Here is a 23,461-nt window from a genome sequence, read left to right on the forward strand (position 1 = left end):
GTCTCGTTCTGTTCATTCTCCTGCTTGCCTGTCCGTGGTGGCTTCCGGTTCTAGTCCTGCAGTGTACTGACATCGTAGGAGAGAGCTGTGATATCAGTGCTGACCTTGGGCATCACTGGCTAATGCAGAAGGGAGGAGACTTGAAACAAACCGTCGTGGTGCTTTTGTTAAATAAAATGTTGAATTGCTTCTGTTCCTGTCTCTGTGTTATTGTAGCTGCCTGAGCTAGCTTTTAAATTTATTTTTTCCGAATTAAATCAGTCTGGCAGTTCTGTGCTTAATGTACATTTTAAATGTTCGGCTGCTCTACCATGTGATGTATTTAAGAAGGAAGCAGACGTTACAGAGTAAAAATGGTATTGACTCCCTTCCGTTGGTGCTTGGAAAAGGAACTGCATTGTCTTTCTCAAAGCACCATGTTCTTAGAATACTCACTAACACTGACTCAAGGGCAACACTATTTATGTCTTCTTTCCCCCTTTTTTGTTTTAAGGAAGCCCTTTTTCTGCCAACATCCTATTTTGCCCTTTATATCCCCCTTTCAGTTTCTCGTAGCCACATGCAGCAGTGCAGGGTCTCACAGCCTGTGAAGCAGGGAATGGGCTATGGGGAAACCTTTCTGATTCACATTATAGCTGCTGCTTTTGGGTCATTGAGGTCTATGCTAAGTGCTATTCATAAAGCTCCATTTCTCTGTGAAATATTTTACAAGGAACATGTCAAAATAGCATCTCTGAAAGTGATTGGAGGAGACTGTTTCTCAGTTTTGTATTGCTGATAGCAGCTTGTGAGTAGCTATTCCTGTCTTTTGTTTCTAGTTCAACCCATGCTTTTTACTACTTGGCCACACAGCTTTTAAGATGTTACCTTGAAATTATAAAGTTGATTAGGGCATTTGAAGGAAGATATACCTCAAAATGCTCTTTAACTCCTTAAGAAAACCCTAAATGGTCTACATATCACACTAGTGTCTCTATATCACAAGATAAAAAACAATACTTTTTGTCTCTTTAAGGAGTATTAAACATTTGGGTGAGTTTGGTATAAATACACATTGTTAATCTAGTAAGGTGAAACAAGGAACTGTCTGTGTGTGTCAAGAAACAGTGAGGCTGGAGCTGGATTGGGTTGTGTGGAAGGTCAGCTCCAAACTTAGGAGGTAGGTCCCTCCATTTAATAGATTGCAGGTGGATGAGCTTGGTGTAGTGATTATTTATAAAGAAGCAGTGTATCCAGAAGTCTGTGGTTGGTGGTGAGGTACTTTAAGGGATGGCAAATATACCTTAGAGGTAAATAGATCTGAATTCTGAGCATATGTTAATTATTCATTTGGCTGAATGTCTTAGGTTGGTTTTTTGTTGTTTTTTTTCCCCTGTTCTAGTCCAAGAAAAAAGGTCTGAGCTTTGAGGAGAAGAGAGTTCGCATGATGGAGATATTTTTTGAAACAGTAAGTAACTTGTGATTATCCTGCTTTTACATTGGGGGGAAAACAGGTCCTAAATGGAGCTTAACTGTAGATGCAAATGAACTCTATATTCTGCTGTGCATTTCACTGATGCCCTGTGTCATCAGTGTATAAATTACAGGGACAAAGCTTCATGTATCTTCTGATCAGGTGGCTTATCCCCAGGTGGAGCCAAGGCATGAAGATGCACAGGTGGTGTTAAAGTCATGTGCTCCCTATGCACATCTTAATCACTTTGAATCTATTACTGTAAGGGGAACAGCAGGAGATTAGGAAGTGTCTCACTGCAGTTTATGAAGAAATTTGAGTGTTAGAAATGCTGAGAGCAGACCTGGAAGAGGTCCTTGGGGTGAAGAAACCTGGAGATGCAAAAGCAGAGGTACAATTGTATTGGTGGTATAAGTAATCCACCATGTTTCACCTATTAAAGAAAAATACTGGGACATTTGGGTACTTGAGCAATGTGGTGCATCTGGTGCTGACCATCTATCCTGAGCTCTGTCTGCCCTAAGGGCTTTACTGTCTGATTTGAGACAAAATATGGTGACTTTAGAGCACCAAAGGAAAGAACAGGGCTTGTTACAATAATGGTATTTTTCTTAAGATTTAATTCTCAGAAATGTTTTGTTTCTACTGAGGATATACAGCCTATTTCCCTGGTAAAACAGAAACATACAATCTATTTCCTACTTGCTTTTGTTGGCATCTATATAGTGTAAAACCCACTCAGGCTTAGATGATGCTGTCATTTGGAACTGAAGTGTCTTTCATGTTTTGCACAGAAAGATGTGTTCCAGCTGAAGGATATAGAGAAGATTGCCCCAAAAGAAAAAGGGATTAGTAAGTGTTTACAAAAGTTATTTCTCTTGAGCCATTAATCATTTTTGGGACAGGTCATACAGTGTAAATTTTCCTGGCTACAATTTTAGGTTTGTGATTGTAATAATGGAAAAAATACTAGAATGGAAGGCTGATCAATTGCAGTGCTATAGTGCTAGAAGTGTCATGGGAGGGGACTTTCTTAGGCTCTGAGGTGCCTGACTTGTGGTGACTTTCAGTGCATGAAATCATTATGTGCACTCAGGTAATGAACATCTGCATGGAAGTGCAAGAGTAAATGAAGTTGCTGAAAGACCTGCAGACATGAATATCACAAAGCAGAGTTTTTCGATTGGGTCAGCAGCTAACAGAGGCACTCATAGGCTTCTGAAAAGACAGTGCTGTCTTGATTGGTTTGACAATCCATATGTTTAGTTGAAGTTTGCAGTAAATACATGCAATGCAATTTAATACTTAAAAATCAAGTATAGAGTTTCTAAAACCATTAACACCTTTGAATAGTACAAATTCATGCTGCCTCTGCATATGAAGGCATTTAGGCGCACAACCCAAGCCCCAGTTACTCTGAAAAGAAAAATGACTAGCCTGTGAAAACACCCCCATCCTGGCATCCAGGGTCTTTTGGATCTGGGATCCCCTTTTGACTTGAAATTGGTTGGTCTGATACCAAAACCCATTAACGAGCTCAAAAGTCTTTATATCTGCAGCACTTGCAGATAGTAATAACTACTTTGCTTTGCTGAGCAGGTATCATTTCTTTAAAATGGTGAATCATACCAAAGATTTGCTGGAAAATGATCAATTATGTTCAGAAATGTTTTGGATCCTTGTGAATTTTGTTCCTGTATGGGAACTGAATATAATCAAAAGTAAAATCTGTCCCTCCCAAATCTAGACAGAAGACTTTAGTGCCTCTGCTGCTATTAAATGTTTTGATAAGCATTACAAAATGAAATGCAATTATTCTCCTAAACAAGAAATTGTAAATCTCATAGAATTAAGATTGCAAGACCACTTCTCAGACACCCCTGGTGGGTTTGGTATGGTATTGTACTGCAATGTGCATGATCTGTTGTAAGATACTCACGATTGGTGTTTTGCAAACATCTGATAGCAGATGTGTAGAACAGCAGTCTTTGTGAACAAACTGCTGATTTCAGGGTTTCATCCCTTCAAGTGAAGCTTCAGGCATAGTGTCCTCTTGCAATCTTCCAGCTAGCTGACATTAGAGTAGAATATTCACACAGATGATTGTAGATGGTGTCTTGTGGTATTCATAATTCTCCATGGTTTAGATGCTGTGCAGTTCTAATTTGATATTTTTGCTTTTGTTAGCCTCAATGTCAGTGAAAGAGATTCTGCAGAGCCTAGTTGATGATGGCATGGTGGACACTGATAGAATTGGAACTTCCAATTATTTCTGGGCTTTTCCAAGTAAAGCTCTTCATGCCAGGAAGCGTAAATTGGAAGAGTTGGAGTCTCAGGTAAATCTTTTATATGGAAAATACTTGTTTTACCTGAATGGGTTTGTTTTTTCTCATACCCCCTTGCCATTCTTGATTATATCTCTCATGATGTAGATACATACATGGATAAATATACGTGTCTACACACAGAGATTTTACTCTAGGAATTATCTGTCACGCATGGTAGGATGTTCACATTATCTTGCTATCATATCAGAAATATTTTGGAAGTTATTCTTGTTGGATCTTGAGAAGACTTTCTGTCTACTTGCTGTTGGAAGCATGTTATTCATAATGCAAAACATCGCATAAGGACTCCAAATATTTAGATAGCATATGTTTTTGTGTCTCATATAAAATGTAGGCCATCATGTGGTAATAATCTAAAAGCCATGAGGGCTGGAATGCATAACCTGAGTAAAATGTGGCAGTGGATTCTAGTTATGGCCATTGTGTTTTCTGCTCTATTGTGATCAGTGGCTTAGTTTATGAACACTTCTGTAATTCCATATTGCACTTTTAGTGGGAGAGAAGAGCAAATTGGTCATGAATCACAGAATCAAGGAATGGTTGGGGTTGGAAGGGACCGTTGGAGGTCATCTCAACATGCTAAAGCAGGTTCACCTGGAGTAAGTTGCCCATGAGCATATCCAGGTGGATTTTGAGTATCTCCAGAGAAGGAGACTTCACAACCTCTCTAGGCAGCTTGTTCCAGTGCTCCATCCTACTTAAAGGAAAGGAGGTTTTCCTTGTATTTGTTGCTCCATCCTCCTTAAAGGAAAGGAGGTTTTCCTTGTATTCAGATGGAACTTCCTGTGTTTCAGTTTGTGCCCATTGCCCCTTGTCTTGTTTCTGGGCACCACTGAAAAGGGTCTGGCCCTGTCTTCTGGACACCTTCTCCAGGCTGCACAGGCCCAGCTCTCTCAGCCTGTCCTTGTGAGAGATCTCCAGTCTCATCAGCTGTCATCCTCCTTAAAGGAAAGGAGGTTTTCCTTGTATTCAGATGGAACTTCCTGTGTTTCAGTTTGTGCCCATTGCCCCTTGTCTTGTTTCTGGGCACCACTGAAAAGGGTCTGGCCCTGTCTTCTGGACACCTTCTCCAGGCTGCACAGGCCCAGCTCTCTCAGCCTGTCCTTGTGAGAGATCTCCAGTCTCATCAGCTGTGCAGCCCTCCACTGGACCCTCTCCAGTTGCTGGCCTTTCTTGAACTGGGGAGCCCAGAACCGGGCAGAGCACTCCTGAGAGCCTTACCAGGGCAGAGTAGAAGGGGAGGATAGGGTCTTCTGCAGGAGAGCAAGGCATCTTTTGTTGCAACACTGCTGTACTATTAATCTGGTTATTTCCTACTTCTTTAGGAACCATCTGTTTTGTTTCTTCTAATGGGAGTGGGATGGCATCTATTAATCAATTTATTTGCAAGGGACTATATAGTAACAAGATCAGTAAACTAGCTTCGAGACCACGTGGTGTGATTGCACCACAGCACTGCCAACTTTTCCCGTGCTTATTTAGCATTATGTTCTTTCATCAAAGAATCATTTGAATTAATGCAAAATTATTGTTAGCATCGGAACATTTTTGCAGACATAATTTTCTTCAGGCATAGCTTTGGTATAGCCATTGCCATCTTATGTACAGTGTTGTCAACTTCACCTACTTTTTTAGATTTATACAATTAGATCAATTCATAAAAATATGCTTTTTTTTCCCCCAGCTTTCATTGAAAAAGGAGTTTGATTTAGCTGGATGTGGTTGTATTATTTTCAGGCATGGGCTTAATCTGGCACAACTGTACTTACATTCATGTTTATGGACTGGTAGTAGCAATGCAATGATTCTTATTCCAGTGAAGTTTCATTTGTCTTGAAACAGGAGATCAGTTTAACTCTGCACTGACTTGGAACTGAATTTCCTAGTAAAGTTACTTGACTTACCAGTATATTCACACAAGTTTTAGACCAGGCTAGGTACTGTGCCAGAACATAAATGCCAACTGACCAATTTAACAAGTATGTGCTGAAACTCCTGCTTCATCACTGAACACTCTGGTGCCACTGTCTGGTTGAATGCAAATTATTTGTTCCTGGATACTTTCTGCTGTTGCTCATGCTCCATATTACAACCAAGTAGCTGAATGAAGGGGTTGATATTTGTTGACTTTGCCCTTTGGCCCAGTCCCATCATGAATTTTAAAGAAAATTGGTCAAGCAGGTCTCTGGCATAGCCTGATGGATATCTTCCTTGGAGTGTCTTGCAGAATCTGACTAATGTGCTCCACCAGAAGTATCATGGGGTTATTACAAAAATATGTTGTACTGCTTTAAATGTACTTTTACGTTATTAAACACAGACCCATCTATTATTATGGAATTATAATAGACCTGTAGTTACTGTATTGTAATGTTATTTTTATGGTTATTTCTGAGTAGGAAATAAACTATGCTGATATAAACAGTTTTACAATATAAAACTGTTCCAGTTGAAAGAAGTAGTATTGTTGCCAGACCCTTCTTTGCAACCCAAGTCCTGCTCCTGACATACGGACTTACTGGTGTAAGAGCTCTCTTTAGATTGTGTTATGTGTCTTTAAAAGTACTTCTATTCATTACCTTGCTTTTCAGATGAGAATGGAAATGATTCAGTGTTTCAGGGAAAAGCATTTTCATTAGCTGCAAATAGCTTCTCTGTTGACACAGTGGAAAGGTGGCATTTTCAACGAGCAGCTCTCAGAACATCTTTACAAGATAACAGATTCTGTCTCTGAGTTCAAATTAGCTCTTTTGGTGCTTGTATTCTTCTTGATGTGAGCACATACAGATTTTCTTAAGGGTTTCTAAATCCAGTCACTGAGTATCACAAAACTTCTTGTCAGAACATGCAAAGCAGAGGAAAAACGTCAGCTATTGTACCATTTCTGTTGCATGTTGCCTGTCTTTGATCATTCCCACGTACAGCTTGTGGCATGCTGAGAGACATGCTTTCTTTCTCTGTGTTGTCCAGATTGATTGTTAACTATGTGAGTTGGTTGTCGTCTTCAAGAGTGACAGGCTGGAATCAAGCTGCCTTACTTAAAACATGCTTAAAAATCCAACAGTTCAGTACATACTGCAATTGAGGCTTTTTACCAGGAAGTAATATCTTTGTTTGCTGAGGACTTGGGTAAATAGTGATGGGAAAGGAGTGATCCCAAATGCTGTACTGTTTGAAAATAATGTGGAGGAACAGAGCAAGCTTCTCCATGATGCACACTCTCATATTAATTCATAGTGCTGAGGCTTATGTTTGACAAGTTGGGCCTACTGCAGGGCCTTTTCTCTGCATACATTGGTACTTCATAACGTTCTACCCAAGTTACTTGTAGTATTCTGCATCTTATAGAACTTGTCATTGTGGGGAGGCTGGTTTAGGAACTCTTCTTGAAACAGTTTTCTTTTTTGTTTCAATTTCTTTAGTGATTATTATGTCATACCCCATTTTAGAGATTCAGTACCGAAGAAGTCTGACTCAATATTCATAATGAAGAACAAGCCAGTTTTGGCTGGATGTTTAAAGTTGTACTTCACAGGGGTTGTGTATATCCTAGATGTTTTTCAGGAAGGATTAATTACATCATCAGTGTGATCCCCTTGTGGAGAGATAGGGCAATTTAAAACATTGCTAAAGTTACTTCTGGTAGCTTCTTCCCTGACCCCATCTTTCAGCTTGCTTCCATGGGGGCAGATGTTTGAAGAGGTGCATTAACCCCTCAACCTACAATTATGGGAAATCTTGTGCTGACCTAGATAGGATTAAGATCTTGGTGATGCCTTCTAACCCAGAGTTACTGTTTGGACTTCCTCTTTTTTCTGAAAAGCAAGGACAACAATTATCTTTAATTGGTGTAGGATCTACTGCAACTATTTTCTTCAATAGCTCACAGTGTAAGATTTGCTAAGTAGGTCCATATGGATTTTGTATTGATCTGTTTTGCAGTGGCATGATTGCTCTTAAAGGTTTATGCCTTCTGCCAGATGCTTATACTTCATCTCTTGGTTATACTTACGTAGCTGTGAAGTGGAGCACTGAAAAAGTAAAAGGTGTTGGAAGTTGCATTTTGGTTGGGTGGGTTTATACATGCATTTGGTTTGTTTGCATGTGAAAGGTGCATTTGATTATATGGATACAACTATGAGATGATAAAACTAAAGCAAGGATGTGGACTGAGAAATACTGTTTTAACAGTGTTTGTAAGTAGAGAAATTTTTAATAGAACCTTACCTTTGTTGAGAAGACTGTGGAAGCTTTACTCACAGGGTGGTTAGGGTTTGTTTTAATTCTTTCCATAAGGAAAGGTGAAAAGATGTGTCTCTGTCAATATTTTCCTGGCTGTTGGATTCTGAAGCTTTGAATTGCCTACAGTCAGTTACAGTTGACAAAATGAGATGTTTATTCTTGGCATAACAATGCTGGAAGCTCAGGGTTTTTATTAAACTCGTGAAGAATCTGGCTAATGCAATGCAAGAAAGATCATCATTCATTGACTGTTCTGCTGCCTTTTGTTGATGTGTAGCATGCATAAATGAGAAGACTGGGGATTAGCAACCCCATGACAGTCATGTTCAGTTTCAGGCAAGAGCTGCTCTGTATGTTTGATGTACATGAAACATGTTTCATACAGTTAGTCCTCTTCCTTGCATGTTTGGTTTTTGTATTGTTCTGCTGTATGTATTGCTACAGAAGGGATATGAATGTGAAAGATATGTTACCTACTGAATAAGAGAGGGCACATAATCACCCCAAACCTTGACAACAGTTTATCAGGTAGGAAATGGCCTATCAGTGAGTGAGGAAAAGAGAAACCTTTCTGATGTGGCCTTAGTATAAACAGATTCAGCTTCGATTTCCTTTCAATTTTTCATCTGGCTTGGGTAAAACACTTTCTACTGTGCTGCCTGTTTTAGGTAATTTGAGTTGATGCTTGTTTGCCTTTTGCTTTATAGTGCCTTGAATTAATTATTAATTGAAGTAACTAGTAACAGTGAGACCTTTTTCACCCAAGACCTGATGAGTCTGCAAGCCACAACCTTCAGAAGCCATAAGGAGAGTCCCATCTCTTCAGCACATTGTCTGCCATAGCCAGTGTGACTGGGGGGATCTCAGCTGGAGTGGCACAGGGCAGGTTTAGTACTGACACTACAGGGCTTAAGGGAAGCATAAGCAATTTCAGTGGTCCTTGGTGACATCAAAGAGTGCCTGGCATCCAGTAAGACAGGCATATATGCTCAAACTGTAAGGTTATAGAGGATCGCCATAGCATGAGACAGTATTTTTAACAGATAGGGACCTGAAATACCAACTACTTGAAAGATGTGGCAATTGTTAGTGTAGCTATTGAGAGTACTGTGAGCACCATAATCCTGTAGTTTGGGGAAACAACCGATTTGCTTCCTTTCCTCAGTCTGGTTTTGTAACAGCTCATTTCACTGTTCAGTTCAAAGCTGTTTGTTTCTCTGTGTTAGTGTTGTCTCACCTTATTTCTCATGGTGTTGATTTCTTGTGGATTAATCTTTTGTATTTTTAGGCTTTGCCAGGGAAAGTTTAACAGCAAACAGTATTAGAGCTGCTGTTCTTACTGAGGGCAGGATGGTGTCACCTTGCACTGCAACAAAGATGGAACAGAATCTTTTTAGAGCAGGATACAGGATGGACTTTTTCTGCTGTTCCCTGTGCTTGCTTCAAAGATACTCATAAGCAACAGAGATTTGAGAGTTTCTGGCAATATTTTCCTCCCATTAAGCATTGCATTCGGCTAGTGTTGGTTAAAATTGAAGGGATTAGTTGATGTTTCATTCCGTAAATCCCTGCCCTAGGGTTGGTAAGAGGAAAGATTTTCACTTCCCATGACTCATATATTGAGCCAGGGAAAGAATTTAGGAGTCAGTACATCCTAACTCTCATTTGGCAGCCAGTTTAAATAAACAGGAAAAACTCCCAAAAAACACCCCAGCAATGAACTTGTCAAAATAAAGTGACTTCACATGTGTGAAATTTTTTTGTACTTATGAGCATTGAAGTATGAAAAGAGAGAGGATTTATATCAGTAAAAAACCCCAAAATTTAGGGAGTTCTATATTAGGGAATGCTTATATTAGGAATTCACATTGTTTGAAAAATAGTTAATGGAAAAAATAATCATATTGTGAGTAATCTGGCTTGAATCCTCCTGAAGTTATTTGACAACACAACTATTGGGGAAAACCTTATTTGTTTAGAATCACACAGAAAATTTTGAGTTTTGACCATCAGAAGGTTCTTTCAAGATGCACCTTGGTTTATTTCTATCCTTTTAGATATATTTTTTTCTCCTTAAATATTGACTGGATTACTGCATGGAATGTTGCTGAATAGAAACTGCTTGAGACCACTGACTGAATCTCAAGAAACTTCTGCTGCCCATGTTGTTTCAGTCTGAGCAGCCTCCTCCTTGATCCAATTGACTCACTCAGTTGTTGGAGTATTTCCACACAGTTTGGAGATGGATTGATTCTGGACTGCAAGTAGGTACAAATGTTCAGTGGTGGCTGATGTAAAGCCACCAATCCTGAACTGAGGTGCAAATCCATGGAGATGACATGTTCAGTGTGGTGTAACAGGCCTGCTGGTGCTTGGAGTTGGGTGATGTTGCTGATGATGCTGGACAAGGTGTGTGCCCTGGCTGGTGCTTTAAATCAGCAGGGAGTGCCTGTGAAGCAAGCTTTTGGCACTGCTTTGTAGAAGTGTCCTCAGCAGATGGTATACCATCAGCTCTTAACGTACCTTACACACCTCAGGTCTCTTGCAGTTTTCTGCCTCTGATGATTCTGAATGCAGGGTCTCACTGGGTTTTTTGCCTTGTAGCAGTGATGAGCTATCCCTAGAGGTACATGTGCAACACCCATGGAACCCGTGGCCTGATGCTTTTCACAGAAAAGTTTGTTTTGAGTGTAAGATTTTCACATTATGATAAGTTGAAAAGCTGTAGTAATTAAGTATTCTGTGTGTTTTTAAAAGTACTCCTTTCATTTATTGAAAATAAAGGACTTGCAGGTATAAAATGTCTCAAAATTTATCATGATCTTAAGCTTTGCTGAAATACCTTTTAGAGAAGCTTAGCACAACCTTTTTAGTGTGAATTTTATTAATGCCAGGGAGTAGATAGTGTACTTAAAGAATTGTCCTCCAAAAACAGAAGTATGTCAGAACTTTTGCAACTAATGCTTGTGACTTCTGTTAGGAATTATTTATTTAGACATTTTTCTCTAATGCATATGCTTAGAATTTAATATTAATAGTTTGCAGAAAATTTAATAAATTGTCCCTTTCCAGGAAACTATAAGTCTAATTGCTGAAGAGGTCTCTCTTTTAATGCCCATTATAATACATAGGCAGGATCCCAATGTATTGGCTAAGCAGTTAAATCAGTCATATCTGTGCTGGGCCTCAATTTTTCACTCTTATTTGAGGGCATCTCATTTAGCTTTCTACTTATTTATTTCTTTAGTTTCTCTTCCTTGGATTGGTCTGGCTGTTTTGATAGTCTGCAGCTCTATTGTGGCTCACTTTTTTTCTTTCTCTTGCATAGTAACAACTCTCCCAACAGAGGCAATTAGTGTCCCCCTGCTATCTTCAGTCTGCAGGCTTACACTGACCTGTGCACTTTATTTAACTAAAGGACCAGACTGATAAAGAAATGGCCAACTGCAAAGCTAGTAGGATATGACTTAGCTAACTTCATACCATCAGGAGGGAGATGTAGCAGTAAGAGCTCCCTAAAAGCAGGAGGCTGAGAATGCATGTAATTTAAACATTGCAAATATCCTGATTCTATCTATGCTAGTTTGTTTGTTGATCCTGTAAAGCCTAGTCAATGGATTAGTGTCCTGGAAAATGCTAATAAAAATTTATGTGAACAGTCCGGGGTTTTTGTTACGCCTTTGCATCTTGTGCTTGAAAAATGTTGATGTCTTGAAATGATTCTCAATTTAGTAAGTCCTAAAATATCCAGCAGAGTATACTCTTCTAATGCTGTAAGTTATTAGACCCTTCTGGAATTATGTTTAATGGCATGCTACAAAGCCCTGGAGAGTATGCTTAGTTACTGCTGTCATGGCAGACTTCTAAAAATACAGTGCTCTGGAGACTTCTGTTAGAAATAAGCAACCTCATAATTTTGGTGTTCATTAGCTGAATTTCATGCTTTTCCTTTTATTAGCTGCTAATATGTAACTAGATTGATGACAACTGTGAAGTGTAGGTTTTCCTTCTCTTCCTTCTTGGTGAGCATAAGGTAAAATTGGTATGATTTAAAAGCAATTTTTAAAGAAAAACTGACTCCGTAGTAACTGAAGATTATAAAGTGTGTTTGAAGGAAGATTCCTACTGTATTAGAAAGTATGTATTGTTACTGCCCCCCAGTAGTGTCTATTATATATTCATCCTGATGTGGTACAGGAAAGAATATTAGCTTTTTCTAACAGCATTTTCTGTGAAACTCTGCAATTTTCAGTAACATCATCACGTGGCTTACCTTCTCACGGGGGCTTACATATGGCTGCTGGCTCCATTCCTGACATAGCAATGAAATTGTTATCTCAAAATGAAAAGAAATTGGGAAGTAAATATGGGGCTCACACTCCAGGAGTGCAGTCAGGTCTGGCACAGGTGGAGCCCCATGCCCTGTGCATCTCCTGTGCCCCACAGTAGGTATGGCAGGTGTGAGTGACAGGTCAGTGCTTCAGCAGAAACTTGGTGTCCCCACAAAGTTTAAAGGTCTAGATGCTCTGTGCTGTCTGTAAGTTTGTCTCTGGTGTAACGCCAGGAGCTTCCAGCCTGGGGATAGGGCAGAGGCAATACTGCTTTCAAAGCTGGATTTGGTGGAGACAGTGAGTTGTAATCGTATTTAATCTGAACTTTGACTTTCACCTTAAAATCTTGTAATTCAATTAATATAGCATATTTTGTTTTAGAAAATTAGCATGCATGCAGAAATAAACTACCAGCATGCGGTTATAAAAGTCTCACTTCGCAGCATTTTCCTCTTCTGAAAGAACAAAAAAGTGTAAAACCAAGATGTGAGAAGTTATCTTGACGCAGGGAGACTTTAGAGGAAAGGTCGTTCTCAGCACAGCTAAACAGCTTATTATTGTTGAACATATGGTAGGTCCATCAAAGACTATTCTTTGTATCAGGAATTCAGGATGACTTGGTTATGTGCATGAGCATTACTTAAAAATTATGAAATTGGCATAAAGGGTGAATATGTAAGACTGCTGTCAAAACTCTGAAACTTGATAGATGTATTTTACTGAAGCTTTTTATCTTACTGATAATATCTCAGTAGAATTTGGGCTTTTTTTAAAGTCTGTGGAATAGTTTGATTTGGTTTTTTTGTAGTCTTTAAGCAGGACTGGAGCTCAGGGAATATCAGATGAATATTGTGTTTTAACTTGGGACTGTCTGTGCTTAGTCCCTGAAGGCATTGTCAGTGTATGGCCCAGCTGCTTAAGACAGCAATCTTTAAAAGCCCTTTAGGGAAAAATTAAAACTTTTCTTCCTTCTCCCCCTTTCATTCCAAGGGAAAATATTTTTCAGTCTTCTTTCTGCCTTGAACAAACCTGAGAACTATCACCTTGGACTCTGTATGTTTCATAAATACACTAAAATGCAGTAACAAGCATAATCTGCATATCCAGGTATTAACATTTTCTACAGTTCTGTCAGTCTGTAGACTGTTGTTTGAAGCTTTCCTTATTAGACTGCTTGCATTTGTGAAACAGTGTTGAAAACTGAGGCATTTCAGCTGGTTTTTCGTTGTTTTGGTTGGGTTTTTTAGGTTGATGGGGCATACTTGGTATTTGTATGTGAGTAGACAGCCATCTGTCCCTCAGGTCGTGCCAATTATGCCAACTTTGAAAGCAGCCAGAGAAATTAAGTTCTTTCATTCAGAATGCACAACTGTTTCTTTCAGCTTTTGTCTGTTAAGGAGGTTGGCCTGGAGTGGTTATTTTCTGTTGCATAAGCAGTACTTATCAAATGAGTGAAGCAAAACCAAAAGCTCATGGCAAGACATCTTCACTAAGTAAACTTTAACTTAATTATAATAGCAGGTCTAAAAAAGAAGGAAAATATTTGAATTAAAATCTACTTTTAATGTTTACCATGTAATAGTAATCTTGAAAATAATTGCAGCTAGCAATATGAGGTTTGTACATGGATGGGTTAAGGTTCCAGTGGAGGGGGAATTCCTTATTTATTTCTGCTGGATACCCCACATGTTCTATTTTATTTACCATTTTTAAAAAAAAGGTCTCATCTCATATTCAACATGACCTGAGAATGGAGCCATGCCAGATTTGCCATGTGATATATCAGTCTCATTCTTCTGTGTTAGCATGCTAAGTAAATCAGGATTATAGCCTAAATTTAATCTTGAAATGCAAAATGAATTGTGTTTGTGGGAGGGGCAAGTAAATCAGTAGTACCCACATGAATACTCTAGCAAAGCATATAAATACTTATATCAGTGCAGAGATGTAACTTCAGAATTACTTGTTTTTGAGAATCTTTGTAGTACTTTATCAGACAATTGTCTGGAGAGTCAGGTATTTGTTCAGTTAGTTCCCTGGGAAAAAAACCTTCCCTTATGCAGCATGAGTATCTGATACTTTTTAATCACTGGCTTAAGTTACAGTCCTAAAGTTAAAAATACCCTCTTGTTGCCTCTTCAGTACTTCTTTAAAGGACAGAATTTGCACACTGACAGAATTACTCGTATGATATTTTTGAACATTATTCACTTAAATCTGTGCACCAGCCTTTCATTTTGAATAGCAGATATACTGTGTTACAGGTCTCCTTTCTCTCCAGAATATTGTGTTTATTCCCTACCTTCTCCCACATTTTCGACTTGACTCTTTCAAAGATTGCATTAAAAATGAGGTAGTCTTTTTACGGTAAAGTTTGTAGCATGCAGAAAGAGAAGAGACTTCTTGGATTAAACATTTTTCCGGTATACCTATAATGCAGTATTTAAAAAAAGTTCTTATGAATACAGAAATATGGTGGGCCCTAACTCTTCTTTCCTCTTTTCCTACAGTTTGTTTTCCATCCATTTTATGGATCACTTGCTGAAAATGTCTTGTTTATTCTTCAGTTTCTGAGTTACAAATTCCTGCTCTATATTGCTTTAATCTCTATGCTTGTTCTTACTTGTATTTACTGAACTATTGCAGTCTCCTACTTGCTCTTCCAAAGTCCCAGCAAACACAGATTCCTACTTTATATTGCTGAAGTGACTTGGAGTGGCTCGGGTAAGACCTTTCATGTTGCTTTTCTCTTCCCTTCACGAATGTTAAGAGAAAAAATAATTAGATTCTTTAATTGTATTTACATAACAAGTGTTTGTTTGCAGTCTGAGCCTCACTAATAGTATTATTACATCCCTGACTGAAGTCCCAGTGGACCTGGTAGCTGTTCCTACTGTAGTTCAGTTCACTAGATGGGTTAGTTGCAGAAATGACATTTCAGAGTGGTATGTGGGCATCCTGAGAGCAGGGCAGATAGCAGCAGTAGTGCTCTCTGGTCTACTGTGGTTGTAATTAGGTAGCTGAAAAGTTTGCTTATGTGTGTTTGGAGGCCCTGGGAAGTATGAATTGGTGACTGTATATGTAAAAGTAGTTGTATGCTTACCTAGTGTAGTCCTTTAGAAGGCAGTTCTGCACTTCAGTGTACTGCCCTTTGGGATTTTTCTTCCTCCTTTTAAGTTTTATTGTTTTAGTCAACAGTAATTGCTGAGTGGTTTCTTTTAGTAATGTTCTGTGCCTTTCTTTTAACACAACAGGTATGTTTTTAATATTTTCAGATTGTTACTTGGCTGTTAATCTTTGCATTTTTTCTCTCTATATATTATTAGTCTGCTTTTTTGGCTTCAACTTTCTGTTATCTTTCTTTAAAATCTGGAGGAATGCTTTGAAGTACTTTCTCTCCATGCCTTCTGTCAATTCTATTTAAGTTTTTCAGTAGTGGGTTAGTTTTAACATAGGAAACAAATGAACCTATGTACTGCAAATGTCACCCTAAAACTCTTGAACTGCTTTTGTTTGAGCCAAAAGCAAACTAACCTTACCTTTGGCCTGAAATAAAGCACAATGAGCTTCAAACACAATGTAATTAACTTTGCAAGTTATAAACAATTAAAAAAATGGATGTTTTTAATTCTTCTGTAGTATCTCAGCAAGTAGTGCTCACAATAGCAGTTTTTAATACTGGTTTTGGTTGAGTGTTTTGGCAGAAAGAAAACCAAATGTATGATATTTCTCTTTAGGGCCATAATGACAGTTGGCTAACAGCTGTGAGTGCTCTCGGTGGTTAGCATTTGAGACCTTGGTTTGACTCTTGTCCAGTGTACATACTCAGGGTCTGTGTTTGCATGGCTTACACTAGGTTTGTAGATATTTTAATATGCTAGTTTGACAAGCTACATGTTTGGTGGCACATTGGCCATTAAAGTGGTTAAGAACAAGTAACCAGAAGGCATAGGACCAACAAAAACTTGCTGGAGAAAAAAATAATCTGTTTTTTTATTCCAGAGTCAAAATCTTGTCAGGTTTTGAGAAGGAATAGAGCTGAAACCTGCTGCTGTTGTGTGTCACAGGGTTAAATGTTCCTCTTCCAAATGTACATCACTGCCTTGCTGCAGTGGAACCCTGGTATTGGTGCATTCATGCTATATTATAAATTGTGAGTGTGTGTCTAATCTGTATCCTTTGATACAAACCAGACCCCAAGGCCTGTGATGGAACTGATGGTTATCATCAGCCTAGAGCACTCAGTGCACACAAACTGCTGCACAAATGTCCAGCTAAACATTGTGAGACCTTTGCAGAGTAAGAAAAATTATCCCTTTTGGGGGACTTTGGATTGAACTAGTGTCTAAGCTAACCTCAGTTGTCAGTTAATTGACCACACTGGTCTGTAAAATGAAAAACTGTTTCCCAGCTCTCCTGTTTTATGCTCCCACTATGTTTTGAAAGCACTGGAAATGATCTTGTGGAGAATCTTTTTAACTTCTTAATTTTTAATTATTTAGTTTCCCTTCCTTCTTTGAATAGCTTTCCCCTAGATTATATTTTTTGCAGCTTTATTGCATGTTGCTTAATCATGTACTGATTCAGAGCAGTAAGACAGACTGGAGATGCAGAACTTTCTGTACTTCTTTTCCACACCTGGTCAGTTACACTTGTGGCAGAAAGTTGTTCATGTGTCAGGCCAGACATCTCCCTCAAGAAATGTAGAGGGGAGGCAATATCTTTTTCTATGAATCAGTCTCTCTGCTATTGGCAGGAGCCAGATTTCTCTCAGAGGGTTTAATGTTCCTTGAGAAATTGCTACTTCCCTTGAAAAATGTCCCAAGGTTGCTCCAGGAATTGAAATATTCCATCTGCTACTGTGCTTCTTTGCAATCAGGCTTTTCTACAGCTGGTGAATGGGAAAGTAAATCACTGTGTTTGTCCAGATGTGACCCTCTGCTATCATACATACACAATGCTTGCAAATTCTGCTTTTCTTTCCTTTTAATGCCTGACAGCCTGTCACCTGTCATCTGCCATTTGCCCTTACCTTTCAATTAAGTATTGTATAATTATATCCATCCTTCCTCTGACTCCTTCATCCTTAGTGATTGTCTTTCCTTCTTTCATTACGGTTACTTTCAGCTGTGTTCCCACCTCTGTATCCAAGCCTTCCTGCTTCTCCCATTGTCATAGATTGCTTGCACAGGCCCTGGCCATCTGTTCCTCATGTTTTGCATTCTTGTCCTATGTTAGTTTTTTTCAATATCTTGCCTCCTCCTGCTATTCCTTCCCTTATCCTCATCTTTTATTTGTTGTCATGGGGATACCCACTGTGACTTCTAAATAAACCACTAAGAGCTGTGGTTTCATTTTATTTTGTAAATTTTTGGTTGCGAGGACAAATAAAAAAATACCCTAACACCCAAGGGTATTTCTTCTTTGAGAGAAGAAAGCAAAATCTTCAATTAGATTGTGTAAAAATCAGCTTTGCTTTTAGGCAGGGGAAGGTCTTCTGATGTCATGGCATGGCAACCTTGCATGTTGTGTAGGTCAGAATCTAAGAAATTTCTTTATCTCCCAGAGTTTGTTATTACTGTTTCTTTCATGATTAAATGATGTGGAATATAGAGGACCAAGAAAATAATAAAATGCCATAGTGGGAAATGTGCTTCCAAGCTAGAAACCAGCTTTTATGATTTGCAATTCTCTGAGAGCTCCTTCTGTGCTTCCATTTTAAAGAATGCAGAAATGTTCCTCAAGGACTTAATGAGTATTAAAAAAAGCGAGAAAGTGACACCTTTATGGCCTCTCTTGCAGAGAGCATTGGCTTCTTCTTTGTGCTTGTGGTATAAAGGTCTAGATAAGTTCCTTGGCTTCTCTACCTCTTCTGTGAGTTTTGTTCTAGAAAAAGTCTTTGTTCAGACATGCCAAGTGATGTCTGCTCTGGTGTTTCTCTTCACTGGGCTTCGTGAACTGCTAACTGCACCCAAGTACTTGTCCTCTTCCTGAACTGTACACCTCTGTTTAGTACAGCATACTGTGGGGACTAAAACACTTCTTAAAAATCTTGTGGAAAGCCCAGAAAGAGTACTGTTTTACTATCCACCAAAATTAAGATGTTGGTGTACTTCAGGCCACATACTGAAACTTTCACTGCCTCCGTGGTTACTTGCACTGAGAGCAATAAGTAAACAGATGGGCATATTTTTCCTCAAATTACATTCATCTTACCAGTAGTATAATTTCTATGTAAATTGAAGAAAAACTAAAGCATTGGTTTAGAAAGGAGGCTTGTCTGTATGTATGCTTACACGTGCGTGAACACATACTCTCCAGAAAGAGTAATTAGTTTTTAAAAATTGAGCTGTAAAAGGAACCACTAAACCCAGTGAGCTGCAGTTGGGCTGGGTCCTAGCCTGTGTGGACCACCACTGTTGTGGCTGATCTCCAAGACTTGGCAATAAGCTCTGCCTGGTATTTATCATGCCTTTACATTTAATGTGTTTTCTGAAAATACGGACCTGACATTAGTTTAAGTAGAAACTGAGAGGTTATTACAGTGCCAAAGCTGTTCAGTTTGCATTGTTTCAATGTGGTCTTGGTGTTTCAGTTGTGCAATATAAACGCTATGGTTAAATTGTCAAGGCTAGGAACTGCAAGAAATGTCTAGGAATGCTTTTCCACTCTAGTGGGGTCCTCAGTGAGAAAGAGAATGTAGAAGTGGAGGCTCTATGTGAGGGATTTTGGGGTAAGGCAGAATAAAACCTGGGCTCTGATGGCCATCTTTCACAATTAGTCTGATATACTTGTGTTCTACCTGACTGGTGCTCAGGGCATCTTGAAACTAAACCAAAGAGTGAGTACTTAGAAAGCATGCTATTGTTTCTCTTTTTTTTTTTCTTTATTTTTTCTTCTTTTGCATTGGTTCCAAATGCAGTAACTGGTTTCCAAACTATTTTTATTAGAAATTAGTTCTTGCATTCTCATTCATCTCATTTAATATTTGAGGGTGCTTTGTCTGATGCTGAGTATGGTGTCCCTGAGGGGTGCATTATAGGTCCTACTCAGCATAAGAGTTTCTAAAGTACTTCTGGAAAACTGCCAACTGAACTGGAAGAGCCTGGTTCAAGAGGGGTGGCAGGTTAGCAGAGAGAGAACTCTCTTTACGAATTATTTCTCCTGGAGTAACAGGAAAAATGGAAGCAGTATTCACACCAGCCCTGTACATGTGACTTCTGTGAGATTCTCTGCCCCAGGCCTGAAGGAAGGGAACTCTGTGAGGTCTAGCAGTGTGAGTGCAACATAGTGCAAGGGGCTGACTTTACATGCCTTTGAGCTATAGAGGCTTCTGCTCACCAGCATGTAGAAGGGATTGGGGCCATGCCAATGGCATACCAGACATTGGGAGCACTGGTATAGGCAGCCGAGCAGGTGGATCTGCTACGGCTTTTATCACTGCTTCCGTTGAATAAGGACAGCTGGAAACAGACCAAAGGAAGTCATCTAATTCAAAGTCTCCATGTTATGGAGACCTTTGCATAGAGATGCCAAGTTATGGTATGAAATAAAGTTTTGATCCTATGCTGAACATGCATATGTAGCAAGATTATATGCCATGGGAGCGAAAATTTCTTATAAGTTGCTTTCTCTAATTCTTTTCAGTGATTCAGAGGTTCAGACTTTTGAGTGCTTTTGTATTTTTTCTGGGTATTTTTATTACGTAAGTTATAAAGAGATGTATTTAAATCTTAAAAGGGTATATCCAGCTATTTATTTAAGCATGTTACTGTGTATACACATTTTATAGGTGTGTTTAATGTATGTTACTGAAAAGTTTGTTTTTGTTCTTTGATTCCTTTATCAGTTCACTGAAAGCAGGCAGAAAAAAGAGGCCTTACAAAAAAGCATTGAGAAATCCAAAATTGGACGTGAAGATACTGTAAGTTGCTTTGGGGGGAGGCAATCCTACCAGGAAATAGGGCTCCAAGTGTGCACTTCTTGTAAATACTAATATAGTTCTTCCAGGTATTGACAGATTTAAAAATATCTTAAAACTTGAAGTACCCAGAGGTATGTACCAAAGTTGCCAATGATTGCTGAAGTGCCCAATCTAGTAACTACAAACTTAGATGTTATGTTGTTGTTTTATTTAAACTTATTTGTAATAAGCCATATAAGGCTGGTGCTCTTTGCATGCTGAAGCTGTTGACACTGCAACATAATATTTATGTTTCATGTTTGCCATACATGTGAAGAAACATACTAGTTAGAAATACTTGACATGGTATTCTAAGTTGCTGATTTGCGTTGAGGTGCTCAGTTTAGCGTGGTTTAAACCTCCAATAAATAAATGCATAAACAGGCTCAGCCAGAAGCTTTCAGAGGAATTGAATTTTGTAGGAAAATGCCAAATCTTCTAATCCAAACTGTTTTATGGAAACAGGTTAGGTTTTTCCTATGTATGCTTCATTTATCTACTAAGCAAGAGAGTGAACCTTGTCACGGAGGTTCAAGTCACACTTTCACAAATTCATGTTAAATGCTTTTTGCCAATACCTTTAACGGTGCCTCTTTGTGCATCCTAACCACTCATTAGCAACAGACTGTAATCAGGGCATCACAGGCAGGTTTCTCACACAGTTGTGCTTGTCCTGTTTCCAAATGGACTGTTCCAGACTTGAGCTTCTTCAGCACGTGGCCTGCCCTGATCGCAGAAAGCTATTGGTCCTGGAAATGCTGTTCTGGATGATGCTTCCAACATTTTGGTTCTTGATTATATATAAGGAAGAAGTCCTGAAAATTCTAGACCACGGTGTAGGTCTCTGAGCATCTTGCCTCCATATGTCAGCATCTGGAAACTTTTGATTTCCATTCTGCATTTTCAGAACGCAGTGAATCCAGTCTGTTGTCAAAAAGCACGGAAAATATGGAAATCTGGAAAAACCACACCGTAAACAAAACCCCACTCCCACAAACATCTCAGACTGCCATTGGTAAAAAACCTGATGGTTTACAAACCCATGTTATCTGGCTTAAGTTACCCAGTGCCCTAGCATGAGTTATTTGAATATCAGCCAGTTAACAGTGTTTGTCTGTAACTACAGGCTGAATTCAGAAGTATGTGCTGAGTTGGCTGTGGGAGAGCTCATGTTGAGCCAGTGTCTGCAGATTGTTATTGATTGGTACAATCTTTGAGGTCAATACTGTGTACACTCCCAGCAAAGACTACCATGTCCTAAATATCTGAATTTATTTTTAAGACAGCTGCTCTTAAGTGGTGTGGAAAAAGAAAAATAAATTCAGAGGGTGTTCATACACAGCATCTCAGTTTGTGGAAGGGTGAATGATAGGTTTTTCTCTAATGCTGACTTTAATTACATCACTTGCACTGTTTAATCTTTAAGGCCAATAATTAGATCTCTTTGGAGTTTGTCAACCATATTGAGTTCAAAGGTTGTAGAAAATTGTTCTTCTATTTATCCATTTTGGCCTTAATTTTTTTTTCTTCCAGTTCGTTCTCAACACCATTTAGTGTCACTAAGAATTTTGCCTGTGCATAAAACGCTTAGGTGGTTCATTGACAGCAAGCAGTAGCAAAAACACCTTTTACATTAATGTATTTTTATTTTTTTTAAATGTTGTGTGCAATAATTACTGGGTTTAATTTTTGTCTTTTTTTTTTTTATCTCCCAACACACTTTAACTCTTCAGCCAGAACGTGCAGCTCTGATAGAGGAACTTGCTGCCCTTCGGCAGAAAAAAGAGCAGCTAAAGGCAGAAATAGACAAGTACAGAGAATGTGATCCAGACGTCGTTGAAGAAATGCGTAAGTTGTGTATTGTTTAAAGTGATCTTTTGCACGAAAAGGTCTGCTCTGCTTTAGCTTAAGTCTGGTATGCAGAGGTTAGTCAAAAGAATAGCTGCTTTTCTTTTCGAAGCTGAGCAATACAAAAGAGGTACACAGGTCATTTCTTTTCATGCTCTGTTGTATCATATATGAAGGGGTTTATTGGTATTTACTCTGCCAGCAACCGAGCAGTTGACAAACAATCCTAAAACTGAAGTACTCTGATGCTTTAGAATGAGTATCAGGATCATTCTTTCTAGAACCATATTCATTCTATGACTTGTGCTGAACCCTAGACTGTGTGTGGGCAGAGCAGTCTCTGGCTCCCATTTGCTTTTAGTTCTATACTGGCAAAACAGGTATTTTTATACTTAGTCTCATCTATTTAGAACATAAGCATTGAATTAGAGATCCTTAATTAATTGTCACTTATACTGACTGTACTGTCTCTGACATGCTGGGTTTTGGTTGCAGTTTCTAATTCTAATGGAATACAAAGAATGATGAGTGACTTTAATACTTAATACAGAATTAGACACTGAAATGTACTTAATATTCTGATCCTTAGCATGAAAAAATGAAAAGCATGCATGAAATTTTATTGAATTTTCTCTACTTCAACTTCATGTTTTATTTATTAAGCTCTTACATTGCTACCCAAACACCACTGCACATTCAGTTGTTGTAATGCCAAAATGCTGTTGCAGAGTGACAAGAAACAGGCACAGAGCTTTTTTGAAAAGATATGTGACTGAATCTTCCTCTTTCCTTATTCTTCTAACAAAGTCCACGGCTTTAGAAATGTTCCGACAGAAGGCCAGAACATGAGCAGAGTTGGCAGCACATGCCAAATTTGGACAGATATTATTTATTTTGAGGGGCTGTGACATTTTTTTGTCAGCTGCATTATCTTTCCCCAAGGATGTAATGGTATGCCAGGGAATAAGCAAACTTGAGACCTGAGGTTAGTTACTGTGCTGTAAATCCCTCGCTGCCTGCTCTCCTGAGAACAAGACACATTCCAGCTGATTCCAGCTATAAAAATGAATGAGGTTAGACATACACCAACAGCAGAGGGATTTGTGGTGTCAGGTATTTTCCAAGGTACCCTTATGGTAAGCATTGCACTGCACGAGTTGAGTTTCTCTTTTTTGAAGCAGTCATAGTGAACATGTTCCTAAATACTAGGCACAAGGGGGCAAATCACAGCTTGAATGCTAGGGCAGACTGCATTAGCTGGCAACACAGTCTGATG

At 38.9% G+C, this 23,461-nt stretch overlaps 1 protein-coding gene across 2 annotated transcripts in view; it reads left to right on the forward strand.

Annotated features, from left to right (window-relative positions):
* Positions 1 to 1,386: 1,386 nt before the first annotated feature.
* Positions 1,387 to 23,461, forward strand: part of MND1 (meiotic nuclear divisions 1 homolog (S. cerevisiae)) — a 38,674-nt gene continuing 16,599 nt past the window's right edge. Inside the window, exons 1-5 of one of the 2 annotated variants that reach the window (XM_009070877.1) lie at positions 1,387 to 1,447; positions 2,227 to 2,305; positions 3,641 to 3,789; positions 20,224 to 20,298; positions 22,071 to 22,185. In XM_009070877.1, coding sequence (XP_009069125.1) covers positions 1,424 to 1,447; positions 2,227 to 2,305; positions 3,641 to 3,789; positions 20,224 to 20,298; positions 22,071 to 22,185 — 442 coding nt within the window. In that variant the 5' untranslated portion in view covers positions 1,387 to 1,423. The remainder of the gene's footprint in view (positions 1,448 to 2,226; positions 2,306 to 3,640; positions 3,790 to 20,223; positions 20,299 to 22,070; positions 22,186 to 23,461) is intronic. The other variant, XM_009070878.1, reaches the window with a different exon arrangement.

This window comes from Acanthisitta chloris, unplaced genomic scaffold (assembly GCF_000695815.1).
Source record: "Acanthisitta chloris isolate BGI_N310 unplaced genomic scaffold, ASM69581v1 scaffold6533, whole genome shotgun sequence".
NCBI classification, from domain to species: Eukaryota; Metazoa; Chordata; class Aves; order Passeriformes; family Acanthisittidae; genus Acanthisitta; species Acanthisitta chloris.